This window comes from Diplotaxodon limnothrissa, linkage group LG18 (genome assembly GCF_057381915.1).
Source record: "Diplotaxodon limnothrissa isolate DT_005_m linkage group LG18, D_limnothrissa_male_GT1.1, whole genome shotgun sequence".
Classification (NCBI taxonomy): domain Eukaryota; kingdom Metazoa; phylum Chordata; class Actinopteri; order Cichliformes; family Cichlidae; genus Diplotaxodon; species Diplotaxodon limnothrissa.
In genome coordinates this window covers 2,607,942-2,635,410 of record NC_140613.1, presented here as the reverse complement: position 1 = coordinate 2,635,410, position 27,469 = coordinate 2,607,942, and the positions used below count along the sequence as shown (strand labels likewise).

General features: G+C 43.6%; 1 protein-coding gene across 1 annotated transcript; it reads right to left on the bottom strand.

Moving 5' to 3' along the window:
* Positions 1–12,772: 12,772 nt before the first annotated feature.
* On the bottom strand, positions 12,773–23,285 carry LOC146612800 (uncharacterized). Its single transcript, XM_085377370.1, has 3 exons — positions 23,243–23,285; positions 18,979–19,086; positions 12,773–16,482 (listed from the first exon to the last, which is right to left on the bottom strand). Exons 1-3 carry the CDS (start codon positions 23,283–23,285, stop codon positions 12,773–12,775), a joined length of 3,861 nt encoding a protein of 1,286 aa, XP_085233496.1.
* Between the last annotated feature and the right edge of the window lie 4,184 nt (positions 23,286–27,469).

Sequence of the window (27,469 nt, the reverse complement as noted above, 5' to 3'; positions counted from 1 at the left end):
ATATACAGATGACACAGTCATTGTAAGCCTCCTTCATGGTGAAGAGGATTCCCATGGGTCTGTTGTGGATGAGTTTGTTTCATGGTGTGATCAGTCTTTCTTAATGATCAACACCTTGTAAACCAAGGACATGGTTATTGACAGAGACAGAAGGAGCAACTGGGGTCAAAAGCCACCTCAGAACAGACAAAACATAGAAGAAGATGCAGGTTTCACCTACAGTGAGCATGGACACTGGAGAAAGGACTGCCCCAATTGGGGCCAGAACCAGGATGGACAGAAATTTGAGCAGCAGCAGCAATGGTTGCAAACAGTGTGAAGGAGGAGAGCAGGACCCCAGGGCACGCTTCAGGCTGTGGTTTACCCAAGACACCAGAACAGGAAAGTGATGAACACACACACACATCTACACACACACACTGACTCAGCATGACGTAATATACACATTGTCTATGATTGAGATTTAATTCCTGGAGGAACAAAATTCCAAAACAATATTGTTCCCTGAGGAAGAATGTGTTGCGAAATCGATCAACTTTAGACCAGACAACAAACGACGGAGGCTCCGGAAAAGTGCAATCAAACGATGAGTTTTATTATCACAGGAGAACAACCAACCATCAGCATACGGAATGTGTTGCTCTGACAAGAATACAATGGGCTCTGGTTTTATAGGATAAAATATCACACCTACGTCAATACAGTTCAAAAATACATGGTGACAGACGGGCAAAAGTTCAACCCGTACAGTCAAGGGTTCATCACATACACTTCTAATAACCTTACACCGACATATAACTTCTCCTTTCTACATTACTTGCCTTTTAAGGTAATAACTTCAGGTCTTAGCATCTCTTGAGGGCTAATAATGGACCCTCGTCATTAATCACTAAGTAGAGTACTTTGCAGCCAGTCTCAAACTGAAGTAGAAGACGCTTAGGCCTTCACTCAGACCTGCTACTAGATTAATATGTGTATTGTAAGCGTGCATGCAATTAACCTGCTATGTTCTCATCTCCTCTCAACATGTATCATCTGGACAGTCACGCCAATGCCGAAGCTTAAGACCTTCTAGAATGGAACATCAACTCTAACCAAGCACATTTATGCATTGTGTATAAAATGAACTCAACCTGTAAGAATAGAAAGGTCAATGTGATGACAGACATATTCAATGCAATATAAACCCTGTAGGAAATATTACTGATAAATGATACCGTGAAACATGTTATTAATACATTCTTCATAAGGCAAATTATATGGTAGCAATAAAAGAATCTCTGAATCCCAACAAATGAAAATTTTCCTGTGAGTTTTCTGTTGATTTTTCTTAGCACTAGGTTTATTTTATCAGTGAGGTTTGGGTTGTTTTCTTTCTCTAAGAGAGAGAGAGATGGTTTTATGTTTGGACATATTCTGGAACTGGCCCTAGTAGTTGTTATTTTATTATTTTATTGTTTACTTTTGTTTTGCTTTTGTTACAGTGCACTGAGATAAGAAATCTGAGAGGTGTGATCCACCGGTGGTGATATTTCAGCTCTCGTTTATCCAGGCCTGGAGGATTTAAATTTAATGTGCTATGAACTATTCTTACTGGAAACAGTCACAAAGTGTGCTTCTCCACGATTGTAATGGTCTTTGGAGAAATTCACTTATATGATGGGACACAAACCACATGAGATGGTAAGTCCTGAGTCTAAAAGGATTGCAGCGAGTCAATCCAGTCAGAAATCATAAAGAATTGTTTTCCTTTTAAAAATCTGACGTGATCTTGCTGTTGAGGGAGACTGGAATAGGCTGCACGTGGGACTCCATTATCAGCAATATCTGGTATGGATGTGTGTGAATGAATGCGTGTGACTGGACTGTGATGCACTGACCACGTAGACTAAAGTTTTGACTGACTTGATACTGAGACAAAGACTGCACCAACTTTAGGATTAGTAAATGTTGACAAACAGCCGGTAAGAAAAGGGTGGATGCTTTGCTTTGTTCTGTTTTTTTGCAGGAGCAGGAGGACAAGAGAGACTGGAGGGGGAGACTGTAGCTTCACATGAGAGTGTGGAACTGCAGACTTAACCCTTTGGCTGCTAATTTTGAGTTACTGATTTTTGCATGAAGAAAGCTGTGTTTTATTGGCTGTGTTTTGATTAGAGTATCACATTGCATGGTTGGGAAATGCAAAGGAGGGGACTGCCACTCTCAGTGTGGAGGTTTCTAAAAAAGACGAAAGTGTAAATGTCGTAGTTTTTCAGAAAAAGGAGGGAGATTGGACAACATGGAAAATGGACAAGAAAATCAGCGGAAAATCAAAATCAGCATACTTATACAGCCGCATATCACCTATGGCACTTAAGTAATCAACATGGCTGAAGGAATGACATTATGGAAACATCAACAACATGACTGCAAAAGAAGCTGTTATGGACATCAGATTGACATCAGATCTATAAACTGAGCCACTGATACATCCAGATCTTGAGAAAGCTTGCTATGGTTAATTAGAGCCTTGAAGGAAACATCATACAATCTGCCTTAGCTCAGGTGGCAGAAATTTTGTCTCTCACCAAAGGCAATACAACTTTCAGGAGGAGGAAGGAGTAAAACATCTATACAGACTCAGCAGACCTGACAAATGAATGCGCTAACAGAGGAGTCATCACCATCATTTGACAGAAGATGACATTAAAACAAAGAGGCAGGAGCCTACAAGATCAGTGAGCGGATGGAGAAACAAACAACACAGAATAGTGGACGTACATGGTGAGAGATCAAGTTGCCCCAACAAAACTTGGTCAACTATTGTTAAAACCACCACATGGTCCTTCACATGAGAGCAGAAACAGACTCGGAAGAACATGGAAGGCCTGTAAGTGACACCCACACATGCAAGAGATGGTGGAAAACTGTGTGGGAACGCAACACCTGTAATGAATATGACCCAAAGCAGCTGTACCAGTGTTTAAACAGGGAAGTTTACAACACTGGGGGCTCCTTTGGGGACATGAAAATGGATTCTACAGACATGAGGAGCTGACAAAAAGACACCAAAGAACATGGAAATCTTCTTGTGATGGTGGACAGATTCACCAACTACGAAGAAGCAACACCCTGGAAAGAAAAGACGCAAACCCAGTCATAAAATGTAGCTTGCCATCACCAGTGTGTGAATGTGTGTGTGAATGGGTGGATGACTGGATATGTAAAGCGCTTTGGGGTCCTTAGGGACTAGTAAAGCGCTATATAAATACAGGCCATTTACCATTTACCATAAAATGGCTGTGAAATGAACTGATACCAAGACATGAAGTATCGAGATCCGTTAAAAATCAGACAAGAGATTCCACTGTAACAACGAACATCTGAAAGAACTGGAGAACAAGTTCTGACATGATTAATCACTGGAACATCTTACCATTCAGCATCGCAGGCCATTGTAAAAGGCCAATTAAATATTTTACAGGAAAATCGCCAAAACCAAAACAATAACAAAGGGTATGGTATGATTTGTCACGTCCAAAATAGAGCTGTGTAATGATAAACCCTGGTCCTATGGCACCCACTTGGCCACACCACCAGTTTTTCGCGACCAAAGGAGGGTAATTACAAATGTTCGAGGGAGGAATATCACCGAAAAGTGGGAAAGGTAAGCCCTAATGGGTGTGATAACACCATAAATGTCACTTATGGTCAAATTCTTAAACTGTGACACCAAGCATAAAATTTAGAGACAGAGAGAGAGTTATAGATAAACATAATTTAGCTAACCCCGTAGGGATTGAGGGTGAGAATCTATACTATTTTGAAATAACACTAAATATAATGTTGACCATGTTGATTATGTTTATTCCGATGTGCAGAGATTGGCTAATGTGACCAGGGAATGTAATACACAGGACTGTCAGAACGTACGGTTACGGTGTAACCTTGGTTCTCTTAGTGAGAGACTATCTCTCCACACCTTTACATATTCCATATGTACGGGGTACGACCCCCCTTGGTCGTGGCGTGTGGATATTTCTTTAAGACACTCCGGCACGCCCGGCTACGCCCCACAGCCAGTGTTGGGGAGTAACGGAATACATGTACCGCCGTTATGTATTTAAAATACAAAATATGAGAATACAGTTACTTTGTTGAAATAAATGGATTACACGGCGGTACTTTCCTGTTTCATATTGTTGCGGATCAGGACTGTTTGGGTTTGTTTGACAGCTATGTTCTGTTGTTCCAGGCGGCAGCGTTACGGTTGCCATGGTTACAGGGTGACGCTCTCTCTCTGTGTGTTTCCTGGGTGAGAGAGCGCCTTTTTGTTGTTGTTGTTGTTGTGCTAAGCTAATAGGCAGAATGCTACAGGTATAGCTCTAAAGAATGTAGCATCATAGGCAGTGTAGTCCGTGCTGCAGGAAGAATGGACTGCCATACCCGTTATGTGTCTGTGAGCGAGGGAGGGAGAAAAAGGAAAAGTACGAGCTGTCATCGAGCAAAAACGGGAGCTGGAAGCATGTAAATATAATAATAACCACTGCAGCCAAGAAGAGAGCCTGACAAGCCCAGTTGTAAGTACGCTATTAAGACTCTACTGTACACTGTGTTCGTGTGTTCCTCCGAAACAATAAGTTCCGTTGGAGCAGCCTTTCAACTCCTCTCTCTGTCTCTGGTAAGCAAAGTTGACCCAGACAACAAAGTAAAGCTAGTTTTCGGCTACTAGCCTAAACGGACCCTGCCGTATTAGCCAGAGGTCCTTTACTACGGTTCGGAGCTGCGGACCTTCAGTAACAGTAATAAATCACACAGCAATAGTACATTCACATAGTTGTAAGCAGCATGATAATATATTAAGTAATCCAAAGTATTCAGAATACGTTACTCTCATCGAGTAACGTAACGGAATACGTTACAGAATACATTTTGGGGCATGTAATCTGTAATCTGTAATGGAATACATTTTAAAAGTAACCTTCCCAACACTGCCCACAGCATACGTATAAAACAGCTGTGCAGACGTGACACCGGTGATCGTTTGATCGGAACGCATCTCCGAGTGGCCTCACGGTGGAGAGATAGTCTCTCACTAAGAGAACCAAGGTTACACCGTAACCGTACGTTCTCTAGCATATCGAGACTATCTCTCCACACCGTTACATATTCCATATGTACGGGGTAACTCTGTAAGACACCCCGCGAGGAGACAGTGCAACCGTACCGCCGAGAGTGAAGACCAAAGAACCATATACAAGACACAGATGTACACACCACCCCGGTCAGGGCCAAGCCAGACGCGAAGGCCGAGCCAGGGGGTGGAGGCAGCAGTCTGCAGATGCCAGACTGGCCTGAACCGGTCCTACAGGACGCAGGACCGCAAGTGATCGGCCGCTCAAGGGCAGCCCGGGAACCGCGAGGTAGATAGCCAGGGAACGCAGCACACCAAGCCGCCAAGTAACAGCCCGCTGGTCGCATAGGGCTACGACATGCGGGCAATGCCAGACAGAGAGTCAGCACTACAGCTGGAGAACTCTCACTCGCCACAGCGAGGTCCGACTGGCGTGTACGCCGGCAAAGCGGGCAACCACAGGTGAAGCTTGGAATGTGACCCGTCCATTCTCAAAGCTGAAGCCACCCCGAGCTGTTGACAGGCAGGGAGGGGGGGCTGGCAGCCTAGCCTGCGTAAGTGGAGGGCTGAGCAAGGCAACGACCCAACGGTCCACCCGTCACCGTCACCACGTACATGTCCGCAGACAGTGGAGCCTCAAGAATGAACTCTCAAGAGACACTCGAGGTCAGACACAAAGTCCCAGCCACTGGGCGACCCTGTGCTAGCCATGTAAGTCCGTGACACACAGGCAAAGCACCAACCGGGAGTCAGCAGCGCAGGCTGGGGACCTCTCACTCACTGGCCAAAATGTCAGACACAGCAAGGTCTAACAAGCTCAACCCGCGGCACGCGGTCGGAGCGACAAAAGGCCAGAAGCACGGGCAGTCGGCTAGGACGAGCCCGCGCATACGCTCCCCAAGGATCCCCAGCTGGAGCCTTCGGAGCCCAGGGCCCGAACCTGGAATCCCAGGAGCAGGAAGAGGAGAGGAAGCGTAGCTCATCGAGCTGCTGAGAGGAGACCCTACCGGGTGCCTGCAGGAAGCGGGCAACGCCAGACAGGGAGCCAGCGCCGCAGGCTGGGGAACACTCACCCACTGGCTGAGGCATCAGACACAGCGAGGACCGACTGGCTTTCGGGCAAGTCAGCGAATGTGGCAACGCGCCAGGGGAACACAGCCCGCAGCCGCAGCAGCCTATATGCCAGACAGAGACTGGCTAAGGAGGCTGGAGAACACACATGCGCTGGCTGATGTATCAGACACAGTGAGGACTGACTGGCGGGCAAGCCAGCGAATGCGGGCAACACGCCAGAGAACACAGCCGGCAGCTGCAGTGCAGCCGCTGGAGAGGAGGGCCAAGCCAGGGACCTGACCTGCAGGTCGCCCAAGTGGCTGCCGAGCGTTGTCCATAGACAGGGGAGCCACAAGAGTGAACTCGAGGATGAGACACTTGAGTACAGCCAGCACCGCAGGCTGGAACACAGCACACTCGCTGGCTGGCTTATCAGACACAGCGAGGCTAGGCTAACGTGTAACAGGTGAACCGCCTGCAGAGAACCTGGCCCTGCAGGCTGTAGAACACTCACTCGCTGGCTGAGCATCACACACAGCGAGGTCCAGCTGGCGCATAAACCGGCGAAGTGCGGGCAATACGCCAGGCAACACAGCCTGCAGTTGCAGCAGCAGCAGCGGCCGCGGCTTAACCTGCAGTCAGAGCCGAGAAGCCGTCCCAATTGAGGAGCGACAGGAGCCCTGCTGGCCGTGTGAACCGCGCACTGCGGGCAACACGCCAGACAGGACAAGCTACACTAGGCTGGAGAAGGCACTCACCGCAGCGAGGTGCGACGGGCGTGAAAGCCGCCGAACGCGGTCAAAACGCCAGGGCAACACAGCCTACCAAGCCACTCGCGCCCAGCAGCTGGCTATCGCTATGACAGAAGCCCGCGATATGCGGATGACGCCCCAGAAGGGAAGGCGGAGCCGCCAGCTAGAGAAGTCAAGTCACAACAGATCCCCGCCTGGCACTAGGCAGTGATACACAGCCAAGGAGAGAGAAAGCCTGTCGCAGCAGCTCGGCCACTCGGAGGATGGCCGAGGTAGGATGAGGCCCAGGGCCTGTCCCAGGAGTAGAGCAGCTGACCTGGACCATCCACGACAGGGGAGGTGCTGGTGGCTCAGGCCACTGAGGGCCCAAGTGGCAACCCAAGGTTCATCACTAGGGCACAGCAACCACTCCGCGGTGTCTATAGACAGGGGGCCAGCAGAGTGGGCCTGATGAGACACTAACGGACAGACGGGAGGTGTCAGCTCACTGAGCACCGGCTCTGGCCAGGTGACCCGCGATACAGGGGCAACCCACTAGACAGAGAGCCAGCGCTGCGCGCAGGAGAACACCCACTCACCGCCTGACGTATCAGACACAGCGAGGTCCGACTGGCGTGTGAGTCAGCGAACCGCGGGCTACACGCCAGAGGAACACAGCAGCAGCACAGCTGCAAAGACGCAGGGCCAAGGCAGGGAAGCAACCTGTAGGGTCCGTCCAACCACGGAGCCGCCCAGCCATCTGCAGACGGAGAGGCTGGCGGTCTAGTCCACTGAAAGCCAAGTGGGGACTCAACCCCAGGGCAGAGAGGTCGCTAGCGCTGTCTGCAGACAGGGGAGCAGCAAGAGTGAACTCCGAAAACGAGACACCCATGCACAGCGTCCCAGGCCGGAGAACACCCACTCGCCGGCCGAATAATCAGACACAGTGAGGCCCGGCTGGCGTGTAAACTGGCGAAGCGCAGGCAACACGCCAAGGGAACACAGCCAGGAGCTGCAGCAGCTGACATGCCAGAGAGAATCCGGCCAAAATAGGCAGGAGAACGCACACTCGCCGCCGCGAGGTTCAACTGACGTGTAAGCCGGCGAATGCAGGCAACATGCCAGGGGAAGACTGCCCGGAGCTGCAGTGCAGCCAGGGACGTGACTCACCGGGGGTGTCAGCTCACTGAGCGGGCCCTGCGGGCCACGTAACCCGCAACATTTGGGCAATGTGCCAGACAGAGAGCCAGCGCCGCAGGCTGGAGAACTGTCAACTGCTGGCCGAGCCGTCTGACGCAGCGAGGTCCGACTGCCGTATGAACCGGCGAAGCGCGGGCAAGAGGAGCTGGCCACTAGGCCCAACTCAAAGGATGTCAGGAGGGAGGAGAGCGGCTGGAGGACAGCTGAGCCTAGGCTCCAAGTCCTCCCCACCTCAACCGAACACGACGGTGTCTGCACGCCTGCAGAGGCCCCTCAGCTTCTTTAAAGCGAGGTGGCCGCAGGCCAGACAGACAGTCCCATCAGGCAACCCTAGTCGTCTGACCGGAGCCAAGTGTCATAAACATCAACCTCCTGACCATCAACCTCCACCAGCCCAGGCCTCAAGGAGGCGGGGCCACGGGAGGGAATGCCGTGGGAGGGCCCCAGAACTAGGGAACCCAGACATGGGTTCACCCGTCCGGACCCTACCCCAGTGGCAGCCAGACGGGATTGAAGCTTCCTCAACACTTCACGATAATCAACCTCTACCGACTCAGGCCTCGCAGAGGCGGGGCCCTGGGAGGGAACGCTGCAGCCATCATCCTCATTTAGCCTGAGAGGCACAGGATTGGGGTGGGCTCTCCATGCCCAGCCCGCCTGCAGCTGTCGTGTCAAGCACCATCCATAGAGGGAGTGACAGAATGGCCACCAGCAGGTGATAAGTAACCCCCACGCCCCTGTCAGGGCATGCCGCCCTGCCCAGGGAAGGCCCGAAGGGGCAACTAGAGACCGGGGGGGCTACGGGGGAGGGGCCAAAGGCAACTACTCCCGCCATGCACGGCAGCATCCAACTGCGGGCAGGGGCTCATAAACGCCAGGAGGCAGGGCACACACGGCCTGCAACCAGGCAGCAGCAGCACCTTAGGCAGTAGGCGCTGAGGCTGCGTGATAGCAACAACCTGGAGGTCCACTCAGCTAGAGGGGACCTCAGGAAGGGCCAATTCCCACACCCGGCATGCTCCAATCAGGAGCTGAAGGGACCCAACTCGCCAGACACTGCGCCCGGGGACCAGCAGGGGGCAGCCCAGGGACAGGTGGGCAACACTGGAGGAGAGGACGGAAGCTTCTTCAACATCCGCCACCCGACAGTCAACCTCCAAGCCCAGGCCTCACAGAGGCGGAGCCATGGGAGGGACGCTGTGGGAGGGGCCAGCAGTAAATCAGCAACAGGTGTGGGAGGGGACCCAGCCCATGGCCTGCCTAACTGGAGTCACAGCAGTGGCAGCCATGTTCCCCATAGTAGCCCACTCTCTCATTTTTGGAGGCAGGAGAAGGGGGAGGGGCGGGCCAGTTAATGCTTTCAAACCCAGCACGGTATGCCTAGACTGCCCTGGCAACAAAGCAGTGCACGCAAGCAGCAGCCACGTCAGCCAGCACAGCATGCTCTAGGCTGCTTTCACATTAGTCAGATATGTGCCCTTTTTCACCCAGGCACAGCCACACTGCTCGTGCCTACCATAAAAGGCAAAAATACCATACACAGACATGTTTGGGACGTGCGGGCTGCCATACTTCTGCTACCAAGCAAGGGGGCGGGGCCACACCCTAACCAGGAAGTGCTAACAGGTAGCCGGCGCTAGCCGCAACCTGAACTCCCCTTTCACTGTTTATTAGCTCCTGTGTCACACAGTGTTACCAACTTCGCGACTTTGTCGCTATATTTAGCGAGTTTTCAGACCCCTTAGCAACTCTTTTTTCTAAAAAAAGTCGCTAAAAAAAAGATGTGAAAGCGCGTATCGCTTTTACTCTCAACAAGCAGTGGGTGCTGTAACGCAGTCAGTTCTTTTACTCTTTTACTCTTATTCTGTTTTGTGGATCACAAGGTTTAAAACTACTTATAAACACACACACACACAAAGTAACTCCACCAGAGTGCCTATTTCGGGTCACTTTTGCCGGTCCAAGCCCGGGTAAAGGAGCAGGGTTGGAATTGTGACATTAAAAAAAACAATAATTGCTAAAAGAAATTTAATTTGTAGTTCTAAATAAACTCTAAATGCATTTAGGACATTTTTTACTCACTTTATGTCTCTTCCACGATGTTATTTCTCTCTCCAACAACATAGGTTACAATTAGATTAGCATGACCAATTATGCAAATTAGGCGATGACGTCATTTAGCGACTTCTAGCAACTTTTAGGACGATTTTCCTTACTGAGGAGTTGGCAACACTGGTGTCAAAGTGCTGACAGGTAAAAGCATATGCTTGGAACTCTGACACATTTCCCCAATGTAGCCGAGCTACGAGCGGAGCCCTGCTGGCCGCGTTAATCCGCGAGCTGCGGGCAACACGCCAGACAGGCTAACCGGCTGGAATGCTACTCGCAGGCCGGCTAACGATAGCCGGCATGAACCGTAGCATAATTCCCCACTGTTTATTCCCACAGTGTTAAGCAGGCCAACAGCAAACGTTTGGAACGCTGAAGCGGTATCCCCTCTGTGTTAACACACTTAGCAGCCGAGCTGCACAGTGCCAAGGCGACAGCGTAAGCTTGAACGCTGAAGCCGTATCCCCTCTGTGTTAACACACGTAGCAGCTGAGCTGCACAGTGCCAAGGCGACAGCGTAAGCTTGAACGCTGAAGCCGTGTCCCTGCCGTGTTTCCACACTGTAGCCGAGCTACTCGCTAGCCGGCAGCTGCACAGCATGGTCCGACCAGCGCATAAGCCTGTTTTTTTTTCGAGGCGATATGCCGGGGAAGGGGGACCAACCAAGGGGAAGCAAGGGCCAGCTAGGGGGAACCAAGCTAAGGGATACCAGGGGAATACCGGGGCCACCAGGGGACCTAGAAGGGAGAAATACATCGCCCACGGAGGATGCCGAAGCACGCTCCAATAGACGCGCACACACACAGTGCTCTCAAGGTAAGCACTCTTTCGCACACACACACAACAAGTGGAGATCAACGATCACCGGTGTCACGTCTGCACAGCTGTTTTATATGTATGCTGTGGGGCGTAGCCGGGCGTGCCGGAGTGTCTTAAAGAAATATCCACACGCCACGACCAAAGGGGGTCGTACCCCGTACATATGGAATATGTAACGGTGTGGAGAGATAGTCTTGATATGCTAGAGAACAGTCGGCGTTAAAGTCACCTTTCACAGTCCAGACTAGGATGGCGTTGGACATCCTCAGGATTGAAAAGGGTTGGTGTGATCAAGGTGTGGTTTGGCTAGTTGTATGTATATTTCAAAATCATACAGCTCTGGATGGGCCAGTTACCAGGGCATGGAAGGATGACAGACATTATCAAATGAGGTGAAGGAATTTTCTAGGATTGAAGATCCTCTGGATGAGTGGTTGACTGATGCATGCAGAAAATAAAAGCTATTATTTTATCATTGACTGGTAACTGAGAATTGGCCATATTCACAGCTGTACTGACTTGTTGTGGACGCAGTCTGTTTCATGTTAAATTAATCTACGTGTATTTGTTGATGAGTAGTGATGGGTCAGTCGTGAACGAAATGGCTCTTAGAGCTGGATCTTTGACGTGAACGACGCGAGCCGGCTCCTTATTGCCAGCCGTGGGGTTTTTTTCTTTCTCTCACCCTCTCTCTCGCACGTTTTTTCCGCTTCACGCTGGGAAGAGGGGGGAGTATGGGCTCAAAATGTGGTCATAAATATTTTGTACTTGTAAATCAGGATTTGTATGTGTAAAAAGAATTTGTGTGTGTGTAAAAAAGATTTGTGTGTGTGAAAAAAAGATTTGTGTGTATGCAAAAAAGATTTGTGTGTGGACTTAGCCAAAAAAAAACCCTGCAACCCTATTTTTCTTCCTTTAATCTGATTGGTCAATGTCATGTCAATCACAAATGTAACAATCCAATCAGAGAACAGATGCGTTTGGCTGTCGAAGGGGCACTTTTTTGAACTGTAATGTAGAAATGTAATATACAGATATAAAAGATTAGAAATTAAAAACAACTTGAGACAAAATACAGCAGCACATATCCAAAAGGATCATTTATTATCACATCTTAATCATAACATTTGAGCTCACCCGTTTTAATAACCAAATTTAAATGGGATTTTAATTCAGCATTTGTAGAAATATTTCTGATTCACATTGAACATATAAATCACAAAAAACTATTATAATTTAAAAAGTGACAACATATTTCACGACTAAATTCTGCTTCAATCCAAACTACCGAATGATGTAAAACTAAGAACAAATCATCCTAATGACAAGAAACTGCCAAATCCCTAATTCAAATTTATTTATCTTTTCGTGTATGTGATTCTAAAGATTCAGTGTGTTAAGTACTATAAGTTTTATTACTACAAGGAGCAGGAAATGTTACTTGGGTTCAGCCTTTAAGGATCTGTCTAGAACCAATGCTACACCTGTCAGAGACTGCTAAATCTTTTAGATATGACATGGCATTCACATTAGTTTGGCTTTTGATCTATTAAGTAGCTGTGGAAAAATTACAATGAAAGTCTTTTCACACCCTGAAAATGGAATTTTAAGTCCTGACATCATGATAACTTTAGTTTGACTTGGAAAAAAGCTTCAATTGTAACATATTTATTTAATCCAGGAGTTTTCTTTTAAATCATTTAATGTCCTCTTAATGCTGCTGACATATCTGTAGACCTTCGTAATATTAACCTGAATATCCAAAGAAATTTAGAACTTTCTTAACAAAGCCTTTCTTTTCCTTCTTCTCCTTTCTTTCCTCGGATAATTCCTCCTCCGTTTTTGCAAGTTTGTCTCGTCGCGTTACCTTGGAGATAAGATTTGCCCTCTCCTTCATTGCCTCCAAAGATTTGATTCGAGCCTGGTAACCCTCTTTGGCCTCTGATCTCTCTCCCTCAATCATCATGTCAATGTACTCTGGGGTGGTCAGAGGGTTTGGCCTCAGGCTGATCTCTTGCAGTCGAGTTATACACTGAGCTGACTGATCCATGAGGGACACCATCATGTCCTGAAGGTGAACAATCTCTTCTTCCTGCCTCTCAATCAGTTCCTGAACAGTCATCTTTTCTTTATTAGCTGTTTCATACTTGCGTTTCAGCTCTTGCACTGTCTGCTTCTCTTTCACTTGAACATACTCCCAGCTGTATGTCTGATTGAAATGCACACTCCAAATGCATTTTCCAGGACAGACAGTGCACATCCCATTCATATCCATTGATGCACATCCACGTTTCTCACTATCTTGTGCTATTGCACATGGGTAGTGACATGTTATTGAACATTTCTGGCAGTTGGTGATGAATGCGCCTTTCTCTGTGATTGGTTTTTGGACTGGTTTAATAACATCCACCTCAATCTCAAAGTTTTCATTTGAAGTTATGACTGCTTCATACTCTTTGATCTTTTCTTTGGTTGTCTTAATTTCTTCAAGCTTTGCTAATCCAGTTCTAACTTGTGGCTGCAAACCTTCAATGGCTGTTTCAAGCTGTTTGCGCTCCTTTAAGACTTCTTTGGTCATTAGTAAGCTTTTGGTTTCCATTTTACCCAAAGCAGTGAAGAACTTCTCCATACTTTTGGCTCCCATCTTCCAAAACATTTCATCAAAGCTGGCATCATCTTCATCAAAATCCTCTTCACAGTCTCTGTTGCATCTGTTGTCTGCAAATAATGCTGAGTTATTGAACTTGAAGTGAACCGGAAGCCCTAACTCATTTTTTGGACACGGGACTGCAGAAACGCTTATTGCCTCAAGAACTGGTGGTTCTTTGCCATCAGCAAAAGTCACCAGCATTTCAATGTTCTCTGCCACATCTTTGCCAAAAATGGAGAGCACCGAGTCAAACACATATCTCTGTGTTGCTGTTAGTTGTGCAAGAGAGGCCTGAGTAACAAAACACACTGCATCAATCTCACTGACTCCATTAGGAGAGGTGAAAAGCCTGCGGATTTGCTCTGTGATCTCCTTGTCTCTTGCTACTCCTCTTGTATCTCCAAAACCTGGAGTGTCCACAATGGTCATGGAGAACGGGATTTTAAAGCCTTCCTGGTGGTGGATTTCATACACAGTGACTTCAGATGTCTGACTGTGAGCTTGTGAACTGGTTGGATCCTCATCAACTAACTTAAATCTGAAACCGTCGTTCCACTCTACACCAACAATGTAGTTGATCATTCCATTGATGAGAGTAGACTTTCCTGATCCTGTTGCTCCAAGAAGCATTATTGTGCGATTCTGCCTCATGCTTTCTTTGCCAAAGATATACCTCCGACATCCATCAATGTCCATATCTTCCTCTTCCAGGGGCAGTTTGTAAACTGAGGGCAGCTTTGAGTTTGTTTTCTTGCTGATATGTTTTAGGTACTCAGCCAGACGTGCAAATTCACGCTTTGTTGTGCAGACATTAACAATGATGCTTTCCTTGCTTCTTCCATCTACACCACAGTCACATCTGACCCTGACTGCATATTGTGTCTCTGACTGAAGCCCTGAAATGATGGCCTTCTCACCTCCTGAAATTGTTTGAGTCCACTCGAGGTCATTTATTGTTGAGCTGCTATCTGTTTTTGCATATTCCACTATGTAACTCAATATCTGGACATCCTCTCCAAGCTCAACAGGCTTCTCCCAGCTAACTGATATCTCACTTGAATATGGCTGAGCTTGAGGTTTTCCAGGAGGGCTGCAGGGTAAAGTTTTAATGGCATCACTGATTACATTAGCTGGTCCGACACCTGCTGAGGTCACTGCTCTGCATCTGAACACATACTCTGTGTTTGGCTTCAGATCTCTCACTGTGACTTCTTCAGCCTTTGCTTCTGTCTTTTGCTGCCATCCATCCTCTCCACTGACACAGTACTCAACAGAGTAGGAGGTGATGTTCTCCGCTCCAAATCTGGGTGGAGAAATCTTCAGTGTCACACTGTTGTGGTTTATGTCAGCTGCAGTCACAGTTTCAGGCTTTGAAGGAGGCTCAAAGTTCTCACTGACAGCAAATCCACCTTCATAAAGGTAGATGCTGGAACTTTTCTGAGTTTCATTAGTTAACCCCACTGTCAGGAACTTAATGTTCTTGTTTTCCTTGTTGGCCTCTGCAAAATCACTGAAGAGTTTTGCTTCCTTCCTCATATCATCTGCTACTTCTTTTGAAAGGTACCATTGTTCCTTCTCTACATTGTAAGTATGATAAACGTGAACGTCTGTTTTGGTTGTTTCTTTCAGGTAGTCTGATAAAGCTGAGAGGTATGGTTCATCCTTCCCCAGTGAGGTGAAAACAAAACACAGGCCATGCTCTGCACTGAGAAGTTCCTCATGTAGATTATTCTGAGATGGGACAGTCTTGGTGTTTTTCATCATGTTGGTGAAAGACTTTAAGATACTGATTTCTCTTTCTTTACAGTCCATCCACTCAGTCAGGTTTTTGCTGTTGAAAGGTGAAGAATGTCTCTTCTTCAGGATCTCAGCGAGTTCAGCCTCCTCTTCTCCTCCTCCTCTGATTGATGGTAGTCTCTTCGCTAACATCTGCTGAAATCCCAGCTTGAACTCGGAACACATTTCTTTAAAACTTGTCAGTTTTTTGCTAATCTGTGGGAACTGTTGGACAGTGGAAGTTCTCAGTGCATCGTTACACCTTGTTTCCAGTTCACTGAAATCCTCCAGGACGCTCTGTGATTCCTGAACTAATCTTATACTTATCTGACGGACGAGTTTAGCAGCACAAGAATCTAAACTTGTCAAAGGTAACAGCCAGACCTTCATTGGTACAGCCTTTTCGCCATTGGTTCCTAGTAATGTTGGAAGGCTTTTGTAGACTTCTACAGCTTCCTGAAATGTTGTTGGAGGTTTCTTAAGGCAAAAGTCTCCATAGAATCTGCAGGATAATTTCTCAACACTGTTTTTGTCCTTATCTTCCATTTTCAGGGAACCTTCACCCTCTATGGAAAGCAAGGGGATCTTCTTGATCATCACCTTCAAGCTGCCCTGGATGTCTTGATGAGTTTCCCCTTTAGAAACCTCACGGTCAAACACAAAGAAAGCTTGAGCCCCATAAAGGATACCTGTGACTACATGTGTTGCTATTCCTTGCTCAAAAACATAGGGATGTTTTACGTTGCCTCTTCCAAGGTGATTCATTGACAGTTCCTGGAACTTTGTTGTAGTTTTGTAGTTCAGTGTCACTCTGGCCTGGTATTTGGATGTTTTGTGATCATTGAGATATTTGGCTGATCCTCCAACCTCAACCAGTCCTCCCAAGAAACTTGCCTTCAGGGATGCCTCAACATTTAATGCTGAAGATTTGTCCTCAATTGATTCAGATGCCACTATTTCAGATTCAGTGTTAGGTTGTTCTTGTTCTCGTCTATCTTTTTCCAGGTCATTACAGTCCCACAGTGTCATTCCTGTAAAATATGTTACCATTTATTTTTGGCGAAAATAGATAGAAACAAAAATACAAGTAACAACTGCCTGTCTAAAAAGTCCTCTGCGTTTTATAGTGAAAGCATTATCAGTTAAATTAGTTAAAGACTTCCACAACATCCCATAAGTGTATGTTTCTAACTCAGAGCCCACTGACAATTTGAATCCAGCCCATAAATTACATTCATTGTCAAAAAAAAATTTAAGTCTGTACATTACATTTAAACTATGATGTTTTACTTTTACATTTTAAAACATTTTCACTAAATTTCACTAAATAGCACCTCTTGCCACTGGAATGCAGATGGTGGCTTAAAATGAGCATCTGTGCACTAAAGTTAATATATTTAACTAAAATTGAACAAAGACAAGTCGTGAAGATAAACTTCAGTGAGCTAAAAAAAAAAAGGCATTTAAAAAGAAAACTGAACTTGTAAAGCTAGCTAAAATAATAACAGTACAGGAAATATCCTTAGTTTTAAGTATTTGTTAAAGTGTATAATCTTTACTTTTGTAAGTTGCGTGACACATGCTTATGACACTTTGGGTGTCTCCAAGTCTGGTAAACACAGCATATTGTTCACAGACAGCTGGCATTAGTCTAATTTTTTTCCACATTGAACAATTTTCACATCCCTCCCTCTATACATCCATTTTCCAGTTCTACTTATCAGTTCAGTGTTATATGTCTTATCTGTCATAGTACACTGTGCTGGAGGACCAGCACATAGGGACAGACAACCATTCATGCTCACATTTACACATGGGGCCAAATTAGAATCACCAGTTAACCTGACATGCATGCCTCCACTCAAAAAGGGCCCGGCCTGATTTCAAACCAAGTACCCTGAGGCTACAGTGCTAACCACTGAACCACAGTGGTGCACTCATCAGTTTTCACATTTACTGTATTTTGTAACATTCTTGATTTCTTTTTATTAAAACAAATGTGTTTATGTCAAGAACAATATTTATTTCTATTCAGAATTGATGATGGGATTGTGGATTTTAGTTCACGTACCGTGGTAAGTTTGGGAACCCCTGATAATTTTCATGATTTTTCTTCATAAAGCACTGGCTGTTTGGATCAGCAATTCCATGTAAATATATCATATAGCAGATGAACACAATGATATTTGAGAAGTGAAATGAAGTTTATAGGATTTACAGAAAGTGTGCAATAGTTACTTAAACTATAAGCAAAACTTAATATATTAGGAAGATGCATAAATTTGGGCACCCTTGTCATTTATTGATTTGTTTACCTTTAGCACTAATTATTGGTAAACAAAATTTGTTTGGTAAGCTCATTGACCCTTGACCTACATACACAGGTGAATCCAATCATTAGAAACGGTGTTTAAAGTGACCAATTGCAAGTTTTTCTCCTCTTTGCATCTTTGAAGAGTGGCAGCATGGGAGCCTCAAAAAAACAGCTCTCAAATGACCTGAAAACAAAGATTGTTCAACATCATGGTTTAGGGGAGGATACAAAAAGCTATCTCAGAGATTTCAGCTGTCAGTTTCCACTGTGAGGAACATATTGAGGAAATGGAAGACCACAGCACAGTTCTAGTTAAGGCCCAAAGTGGCAGCTCAAGAAAAATCTTAGATATCAGAGGCGAAGGATGGTGAGAACAGCTACAAAGACCAAGAACATCATCTTGTTGCAGATGGTGTCACTGTGCATCGTTTAACTATTCAGCGCACTTTGCACCCCTTGCATAACAAGGGGCGTTATGCATGGCGGAAACTGAACACAGCATTCAAAGAGAAACACAGTAAAATATGGTGGTGGTTCCATCATGCTGTGGGGCTGTGTGGCCAGTGCAGGGACTGGGAACCTTGTTAAAATGAGGGTCGCATGGATTCCAGTCAGTATCAGCAGATTCTTGACAACAATGTTCAAGAATCAGTGACATAGTTGATTTTGCACTGAGGCTGGATATTTCAACAAGACAACGACCCGAAACACTGCTCAAAATCCACTAAGGCTTTCATGCAGAGGAACAAGTACAATGTTCTGGAATGGCCATCTCAGTCCAGACCTGAATATTATTGAAAATATATCGAACCTGACTGAACTGGAGATGTTTTGTAAAGACGAAAGGTCCAAAATACCTTCAACCACAATCCAGACTCTCACTGGAAGCTATAGGAAGCGTTTAGAGGCTGTTATTTCTGCAAAAGGAGGATCTACTAAATATTGATGTAATTTTTCTGTTGGGGTGACCAAATTTATGCACCTGCCTGATTTTGTTTAAACAATTATTGCACACTTTCTGTAAATCCAATAAACTTCATTTCATTTCTCAAATATCATTGTGTTCATCTGCTATATGATATATTTACATGGAATTGCTGATCCAAACAACCAATGCTTTATGAAGAAAAATCATGAAAATTAATTAATTAAAAGTTAATTAATTAGCTTTTGCATACCACTGTATATTGAGTTACTACGCATGAATCCTTACCAGGTATGACTAAATCCTGGCGGCAGTCATACAGCATCCCAAGGCTGAAGGGCCGGCCGAGCGTCGCGACCTCCATCGTTCTGCTAGCTTCAGCATCCATCTCTGTATCTGAGCAGATAATACAAAGTACTGCTTCAACTTCTTTACTCAAGTACAGGCTCTGAAATGTACTCAAAGTAAGAAAGTAAAAGTAGCTCCTTAAAGAACATTTCTACCACCTATTTTTTAGGGGTGCAACGATACACAAAATTCACGGATCGGTTCGGTTCGATACTTTGGTGTCACGGTTCGATATTTTTTCGATACAAAAAAAATGTTCATGCCTTTTTAATTTGTCATTTATTAAAATTATAAATATATATTTTAACTCAAAAGTACAGTTTTTAAATTTAACCCTAACCCTTGTGCGTGTTTTTTATTTTGACAGCGAATGCGCACCTGCGGACCACTTATGTGCAGCCCTGGTTATATAGCTCATCATATTGCAGCCACAGAAATTATTTTGTCCATGAAACCATAAAGCTGCACTTTCTTTTTGCCTTATAGTCTGATTTGTCATAACTTTTCCGTTTTGCGGTAAGCTTTTCTTTGGCTGTCACTTCTTCACCCTGACCTGTCTTATTTGGCTCAGCAGAACTAAAATATATATCCTGCTGCTTTTACACACGCACTCACATAAGCTCAGCGATTCTCTGCGCGATCAACCTCTCACATGTTTAAGCTGCGGGAGATTTCACTTGTCATGTTTGCGTAGTAAGCTAACGATTGATAAGACGATGTCAGAGGAATTGGTGCACAAATTATCATCACTCACCAATCAGTGCTGTCGCTCTCTATACACAGTTCGCGCGATTGCAAAGTGAAAGCAAAAAACAAGCGCAAATTCAAACGCGATTTCAATATGTCACATATTGGCAGTGGCTCACCGATGCCAATGACATAATTACCCAGCTACATTTCCGAAAGAATGCAAAAACATTGACATATATTTTTCCTTCCTACAATAGCCCGACGGGCAGGGCAGAGATAGATTTTGGTAGCCCGACTGGAAAAATCTCTAGCCCCAGGACGTCGGGCTAGCGATTTTGCGAGCCCTGTATCTGATTTAGGAATCACTCATCTTTGGAAAAGAGAGTTTATTACAGAGAAATGGCTCTTTCCAAAATAAAAGCTATACTATCCGCTTCTTCTGGGCTATATTCTCAGCAGCATATTAAACATATCAGGTCCCCATAAGGAGAATCATGTGCTAACGGCTGTCTAAATGACTCGGGTAAAGTTTGTAGCATGCATGCTTGTTGTTTTTGTCTTTGCACTAGGATGATGTTGGCGTAAATGTGCAGTCATATTCGTTGTGTTCCCACTAGTGCTTTCAGGTTAATCTCGTTGAAATGACCTTAACGCCACAACACGGCAAATCTCCGTTAACGAGCTACCCCTGATCGCCCCGTGCATGGGGCTAGACGGCCAACACGTTAACGAGCTAACTGCGCTAACACACTAGCTCCCACCCATGTAATTGAGCATTGCGTGGCACATCCAACATACTGTTTTACTTTAGTCCATGACGCGCTTACCTTCAGGGTCATACGTCACATGAAAACCAAAATAATTCCAAACGCCAGATGTGAATGAGGGTGGGGGAGGTTCAATTTGCCATGTTGCAAGGAGAGCTTAACTTCTGTCTCGCTAGCTTGCCCTGCGCTCTTCCTTCTGACGATGCTGTCTGTCTGGAGCGCTCAGTGGATCTGCGCTCGACAGTGCAGCCTAGGCGGAGTAGTCGAACGCAGATTCACTGAGCGCTCAACACAGACAGCATCGTCAGAAGGAAAGTTGATAAAATAAATTACAAATGTTGTATTGTTCGATACATATGCGTACCGAACCGAAAGCACTGTATCGAACGGTTCAATATCGATACGAATATCGTTGCACCCCTACTATTTTTATACAAAGCCAACTGAACCATGTGCTATATTATTGTCATAAAAAAATAATATTAGTAGATAGCAATACAAACTTTATTTCAGTCTACATTTTATTTCTAAAAAATGCACTCAGCTTGAATCGGTTAAGTAGAACATGAGCAGAGAAAAAGAAGGAAAATAAAACACATCTCTATTTTCTGTTGCCTCCATTGTAGAGGGTTACTTTGCCTCTAAACAGGAATTTGAGTAGCCTAAAATCAGCAGTAGTGGCTCAGCGTGGGGAAAAGAATCATAACTCACAATAATTTCTATTGAGAGCTCCAGTAGATTTCCTTAGTGTGCAGGCTGTGATCAGCTGACCTGCTGCTGTTTGTGGATGTACACAGCTGAATTCAACCAGATGTCAGCAGATGTTTCATGAGTTCTTTTGCCTGATTTCCATCCTCTACACTGACAGTACGCTGTTTATGCTGTTTATATTAAACACTCTAAAGTTGAAGGTGGAATTCAGCATCATCAGCTAAACATCATATGAATCTCTGCTACAGTTGATGTAACCGAACTCTGACCATGAAACCACAGCCACTGTGCACCAGTCACACATTGTAGCAACCTAACCTGTTTATCCTGCACTAACCTGCAGAGGATTTTCATGTAACCTTTAAATAACACAGTTAGTCTGCCCCAGTTTGTTATATGAAATATATATATGTAATATGAAAAAACATAATGTAACTTGTACAGACCCAACATCTGATTTAAACACATAAGGACTTGTAAGCTTTACATGTCCAGTTTATCAAACACCACTGAGCAGTCCTTATCTTTAAATCTAAGCTCTCTTCTTCCTCGCCTGTCATGTCTTTCTTATTTTTCTCCATCTCTGACTGAAGTGAGCTCTTTTTCTCTCCCTGTGAAATACAGGAGCTTGACCTTGAGCTGGCAACACACTGTGACACAAACGGCACACAAACAGTTTGTGTGTTTGCTGATGTTTGTTGATCTGATAGAAACGCTGCACTTCAAGTTACCTGCCACAGCGACAAGACGTCACTGCCTTTCGTCTTCAGTAGGGGTAGCTATGCAGAAGTAACTTAAGCTTGCAGTTGTTCTTGTGTTGTGCCAAAAAGATAAATTAAACAAAAACACCAGCCCACTTTAACACCCCCCACTAACAACCCAATATGGCACACGATTTGGGGTCTTTCATTTCTTTTCATGCAACATCTCCTGGTGATTAATACACATTCACAGGAACACATTCATGTGTTAATGTTTAGGCTTAAATCATCTGATCTTTGAAGGCTTGGAGTAAATCTGTCAAACCAAAATTAATGGGCCTGTTTTGAAAAAGTTAGGAGTAAATAGGGAGTAAAAGTAAAAATAACAAAAATTCTACTTAAGTATAGTAACAAAGTAACAAAAAAAAGGTAAATATATGCTATTTTTGAGACAGTATGCAAAATACCAGGGCCATCCAAATGAAACGTTTGAGCGTTTCAGAGGTGAAGCATTGAGTCTGCATGTGGTCTTTTAGGGATTTTATTGTTTTAAAAATGACCAGATTCTCTACGCTGTGTTCGACTTCCTATTCTCATCATTTGATATTGGTAAGTATTGTGATTCTGATTGATTTGGTTACTGTAAATAAAAGAGACCCAGTGCTGGGCTAGTTATTTATATAACTTATATAAGGTTTATTTTCTGATAAACCTCAGTCAAAACTCAAACACATCATATTGTAAAGGTTACATTAAACATCGGTAACTGTTAGTTATGTTCATGTATTTTCTGACATATTTGATCAAAGAAGAGAAGCAATTTGCATAGGAATTGCAGTTCTTGTCAGTCAGGTCAGAAATATTAAAAATCATTTTCATAATTACTAATGTAGGGTAAACTTTTTACTTTTTCCATTGTCCCAGAAAAAGCTAGTGAGTGAAAATACGACATATTTTATGCTTCCTTAAGCCTAAACTACAAAAACATCCATAATATCCAAAAGTAGTTTATTTTTTCTACAGCTGACACCAGAATATCAGTCATCAAATATAATAAACAGTAATTTGCGTTTTAGTTAGATTTGTACATTTTTATAAGCATTACTCTTAACCAGAAATGTTCAACCATTTGTCTGAATGTCAGACTGTTCCCCGCTGATCCTCCTGCACATTTCTCTTGACTGGCTGATTTCTTTAAACGAAACCATTTCATGACATACGTCAGTCTTTAGTCTTTAGAGTGAAGATCACAATGACTCACGCTGATCCAAGCACAAGGAGCTATTAGTGGTGAACACAAAAATAAACCAATATCTTAAGATTTGAAATGCTCACCTACTTCAAAGTTCCAATGATCAGAGATGATACTAATGTGCATGTGCAGGACCAAAATGAGAGTTCAGGTTTGTTGCACATGTGAGTTAGATGTCCCTCTGTTCCAACTGTGCTCAGTTCATTCTACGTATAATTATTTGTGACAGAGTAAAAGTGGCAGAACTGACAGCACAGCTAGTGTACGTGATGAACACACTACAGTCATGATGTGGTTCAGTCTAAGTCTAATGAATAAATAATTAGCTTGGCATAAAGAAGATGGAGAATCTTTTAAATACTGCACCATACATAACGTCTGTATAACAAACAAAAACAGATTTAAAAGCAAGTTGTGCTTTAAAATGTAAAATGTAAAATAAATGAATAACTTAAGATACACTTTAGCTTTAAAAAATTATTTTGATATAAAGCTCTCGTGCACATTTCTCTTTTAGATTTAGTCCTTACCTTCATCAAAACCAATGGAAACGTTCAGCAAACACTAAAACGATGCATATTTAAGTAAGAACCAAAACACCAGGTTACACAGAGCATTCACCTTTGCCCTGTGACCTTTGTGAAATGACTTAAATGATGACAGAATTTAGCAAAGATCCACAGCAGTGTGTACAGGAGAACATTAAAAAGACGGAGAGAGCATCAGCGTACTTACAGCAGGAATGTTTGAGTGTCCTAGGGAAGGCTGCAGTTTCACACACTATATCCTCTTTCATAGGGACCGCCCCCAGATCTTTAATCAGGTGGCAGCACAGAAAAATCACATGACATGCTGACTGTACAAAGAGAAAAGCAATAATATATTTAAACTTTATGAGCATTATCTGCAAACTGAAGATGCTCAGACAAAACTAAAATGTGAACTTTCTGGAAAACAACATGGTTTGGGGAGTGGATTCTCTAACAAACAAACAAAGGTTTACATTATTGAACATTCATGCTGATCAGTTATTTCTCCACAGGTTCAATGTGCCATATGACAACTGCGAAAACAAGATTTATTTCTACGATGGTTATAATCATGACGGAGGAAAATGAAGCAGTTTCTTTCATTTTCTGTCAAAGCCGACGGTCTTCTAACGAGGGTTTTGTGGTTTTTACTCTTAAGTTCTGTTGTTGGTAAATATCTTCATTTTGTTTCTTAGTTTGCTTGTGGTTTATTTTTTTCACTTTTCCATCTTTCTGCTTCGTTTGTTCTTGAAAATGTAAACTTTTTGTAATTACAGTTCGTTTCCTGAGTTTGTTTTCCTGTCCTCTTGTTCTCTGTGTCGAGTCCACTTTTCTGTTCCTGTATTTTGTGACTTCCTGCTTCATCTTATTAGTATTTTGTCTCTTGTGCTGTCTATTCAGACTGACATCCCTTGCCTTACTTCTCAGTTAGGTTCAGCTGCCCTCCCGGATGCTTCCTCTCCAGTTTTTTCTTCGCTCACAGTTTTGTGCTCCCTTGTTGTGTTTTCTCCTAGAAAAACACAAAAAGGTCGTCCAGTCTTCCTCCCCTAACCCCAACCAGTTGCCTGAGCCTGGTTCTGCTGGAGGTTTCTTCCTGTTAAAAGGGAATTTTTCCTTCCCACTGTCACCAAAGCGCTTGCTCAAAGGGGTCATATGATTGTTTTTTTTCTCTTTTTGTTGCTTTGTTGTACGATCTTTACCTTAATATAAAGTACCCTGAGAAAACTGTTGTAGTGATTTGGTGCTGTAAAAATAAAACTGAATTTGAAATTCAAAACTACTTCTAGTATTTCAATTCCTGCTTTCAACACTGTCATTATTTTTAATTTAAAATATTTTACGATTATTTTTATATTTTTAAAGTTGTTTTGAGTTCATTTGGCCTGCAAAACAGCCATTTATGACACTTTCAGGTTTAAGTGCAATACTGGTGGAGTGTACCTGAAACAGTGGTAAAGTCAGTCTAACATTTAGTCATTATTTGTGCAGTCTATTATACCTCGTATGTAAACTTCTCCCTGTGATTTGTTTAAATAGGCTAAGAAAGCCACAGCTTGTCAGTGAACCCTGGTTCTTAAACATGTAACACAAAACCTGTGCATGAGCAACATTAACATTACCTTTCAGCATCTTTTTACAATATTTTAATCATTTACATAGTAAATTTAATTATGATTAACAAAAGTCAGCATATCCATGGTTTTACACATAGTCTATGGACAGTGTAAGTAAGTCCTTTATATGTTTTCACGAGCTTTTACTCGTGTAACTCTCACTGCATGTAAAGCTTTTTTCCTGAGAGTGAGACACATAATCTAATAAGGAATAATAACAACTCACTGTTTGTAGGTATACATTAACTTAATATTACAATTTTATGTGTCAACAGATAACAAAGTTTGATGGCTTTTACAAAAACTTTGTATGCTGAGAACAATTTGGTCTTTTCAAGGCACCAAAGTGCATCAACAAAAACAGTGATTTTATTATTATTATGATTATTTTATGAAAGTTAGTAGTCGGTTTCTGGCCTCTGGTTTGTGTGTTTAGACCCAACATAAGTCATAAAGACAGGAGAACAGCACAACCCCCCTCAAAGCAGCAGTAAACTGTTTTGTGAAATACAATTATTTTGTCATTGGAGTTTGATTGAGTAATAACATCCTTGAGCACACATTTAAACTTGCATTCATTCTTATATGTGCTTAAAATCTTGCAGCTGCTGCATCTACAGCAGTGCATATGTGGTTTTAGTTGGTTTTAACTGATGCTGCTGCCCACCTGCTGGCAGACGCTACAGCAACCTGCTGCAAATTACCCACTGACTGTGGATCAGAGTCAAACTACCCCCACTTACCATACGTAGAAAAAAAGAACTAGTGTATAACCAGCTGTGGAAACTGTTTACCCTGTGAAATAGAGAATTAGAGAATTTAGAGGAGAAACAGACAAAGGGATTCTGACTGAAAAACCAACTGTCATTTATGACTTTTTGTCTTATTTATATGTTTCAATTGAAAATTTTTGTCACATTTCAAAACAAATGAAAACAAACAAAAAAAAGACCAAAGTGCTCCTCCAACAGCAGGTCCAATGTCTACTCTGATTATCAACTTGCCAATAACAAATGACTAATGACTCTCCAAGTGAGGAAATCAAGTTGAAATTCAATAGTCAGTGTAGAGTGTCACAGCCTTATCTATGCTTTGACATTTAACCATACCGTTATGTTGATTTCTCAGGGACAGCAGTAATTTACCCCCCCAAAATTTAAATAAACATTATTTATATTTCATTATTAACTCAATTACTAACTGTTTCAATCAATATTTAGTGCAGTGGTGTTATGTACTTCTCACTGATCATGATTAATTGAGGATATATGACGTGTTTTCCATAAAACAACCCATTCCTCTGTCTCCTTCTTGGTCTGTATGCTTGTTGGTCTGCCCTAACCTTCAGTCTGAGTGTTGTCTAACCATGATAGCAATCACCTTGTCAGCATGTAAGGTACTCTGTTTTTCTTCACTCATCTTCCCCTTTGTTAACGATGTCCCAGTGGAGGTTATGGGAGAGAGTTTTTGTGTGGCTAAAAAGGAGGAATTAGTTTCTGGAAATGCTGGAAACCTGCATCCGTTGGAGGTGATTCCAAGAGTGTTTCAGTGTATCTTTAGTGTATTTTAGTGTACAGAGTATTTTACAATGTTAAGAGGTAGCTAGTTAACTATGACAAGGAATTGTTTTTGATGAAGGTCATGAGAAAAAACCTTGTAACTAATGATAATGGTGAATGTTTCTGTTTCACCATAAATAAATAACATCAATGTAACTAAAGATAATGCAGCACCTGATCCTTTTATTGATGTCACACAGATACATACAGGTCATTTCCTAAAAAAGGGAAATGTACTATTAACATTCTATTACATGTATGTGATTATTACAGATGTAATTCATATTTCAGAGTAGTAATTGTAAATTACTTCGTGTAATCAAGATGAGAGACCACGGCTATAAAAGCGAAGGTGGATTTGGGAAGTCTGTCGCAGCCATGTCCTGTCCGTATACGCGAGCCACCCATTGCGGAAGGTGCAAGATTGATAAGGAGAGTCCTCAGAATCCAGCGTATATTGCGGGATAGACAGGATCCTTTAGCTCAGCGCGACAGTGTGCTCATTGAGAGATATCGATATTCCCGTGAGGGTATTATTTACATAACCAACTTGTTGATGAGGGGGTGCAGGACCACCACCTGTCTTTTTTTTGCTCTGCCCTTTTCTT

Coding starts and splice junctions, on each gene's coding strand:
- LOC146612800 (XM_085377370.1), bottom strand. CDS start 23,285: ATGCACATTAGTATCATCTCTGATCATTGGAACTTTGAAGTAG. Junction 19,087..23,242: donor TCATTGGAACTTTGAAGTAG/GTGAGCATTTCA, acceptor TTATCTGCTCAG/ATACAGAGATGGATGCTGAA. Junction 16,483..18,978: donor CCAGGATTTAGTCATACCTG/GTAAGGATTCAT, acceptor CATATTTTACAG/GAATGACACTGTGGGACTGT.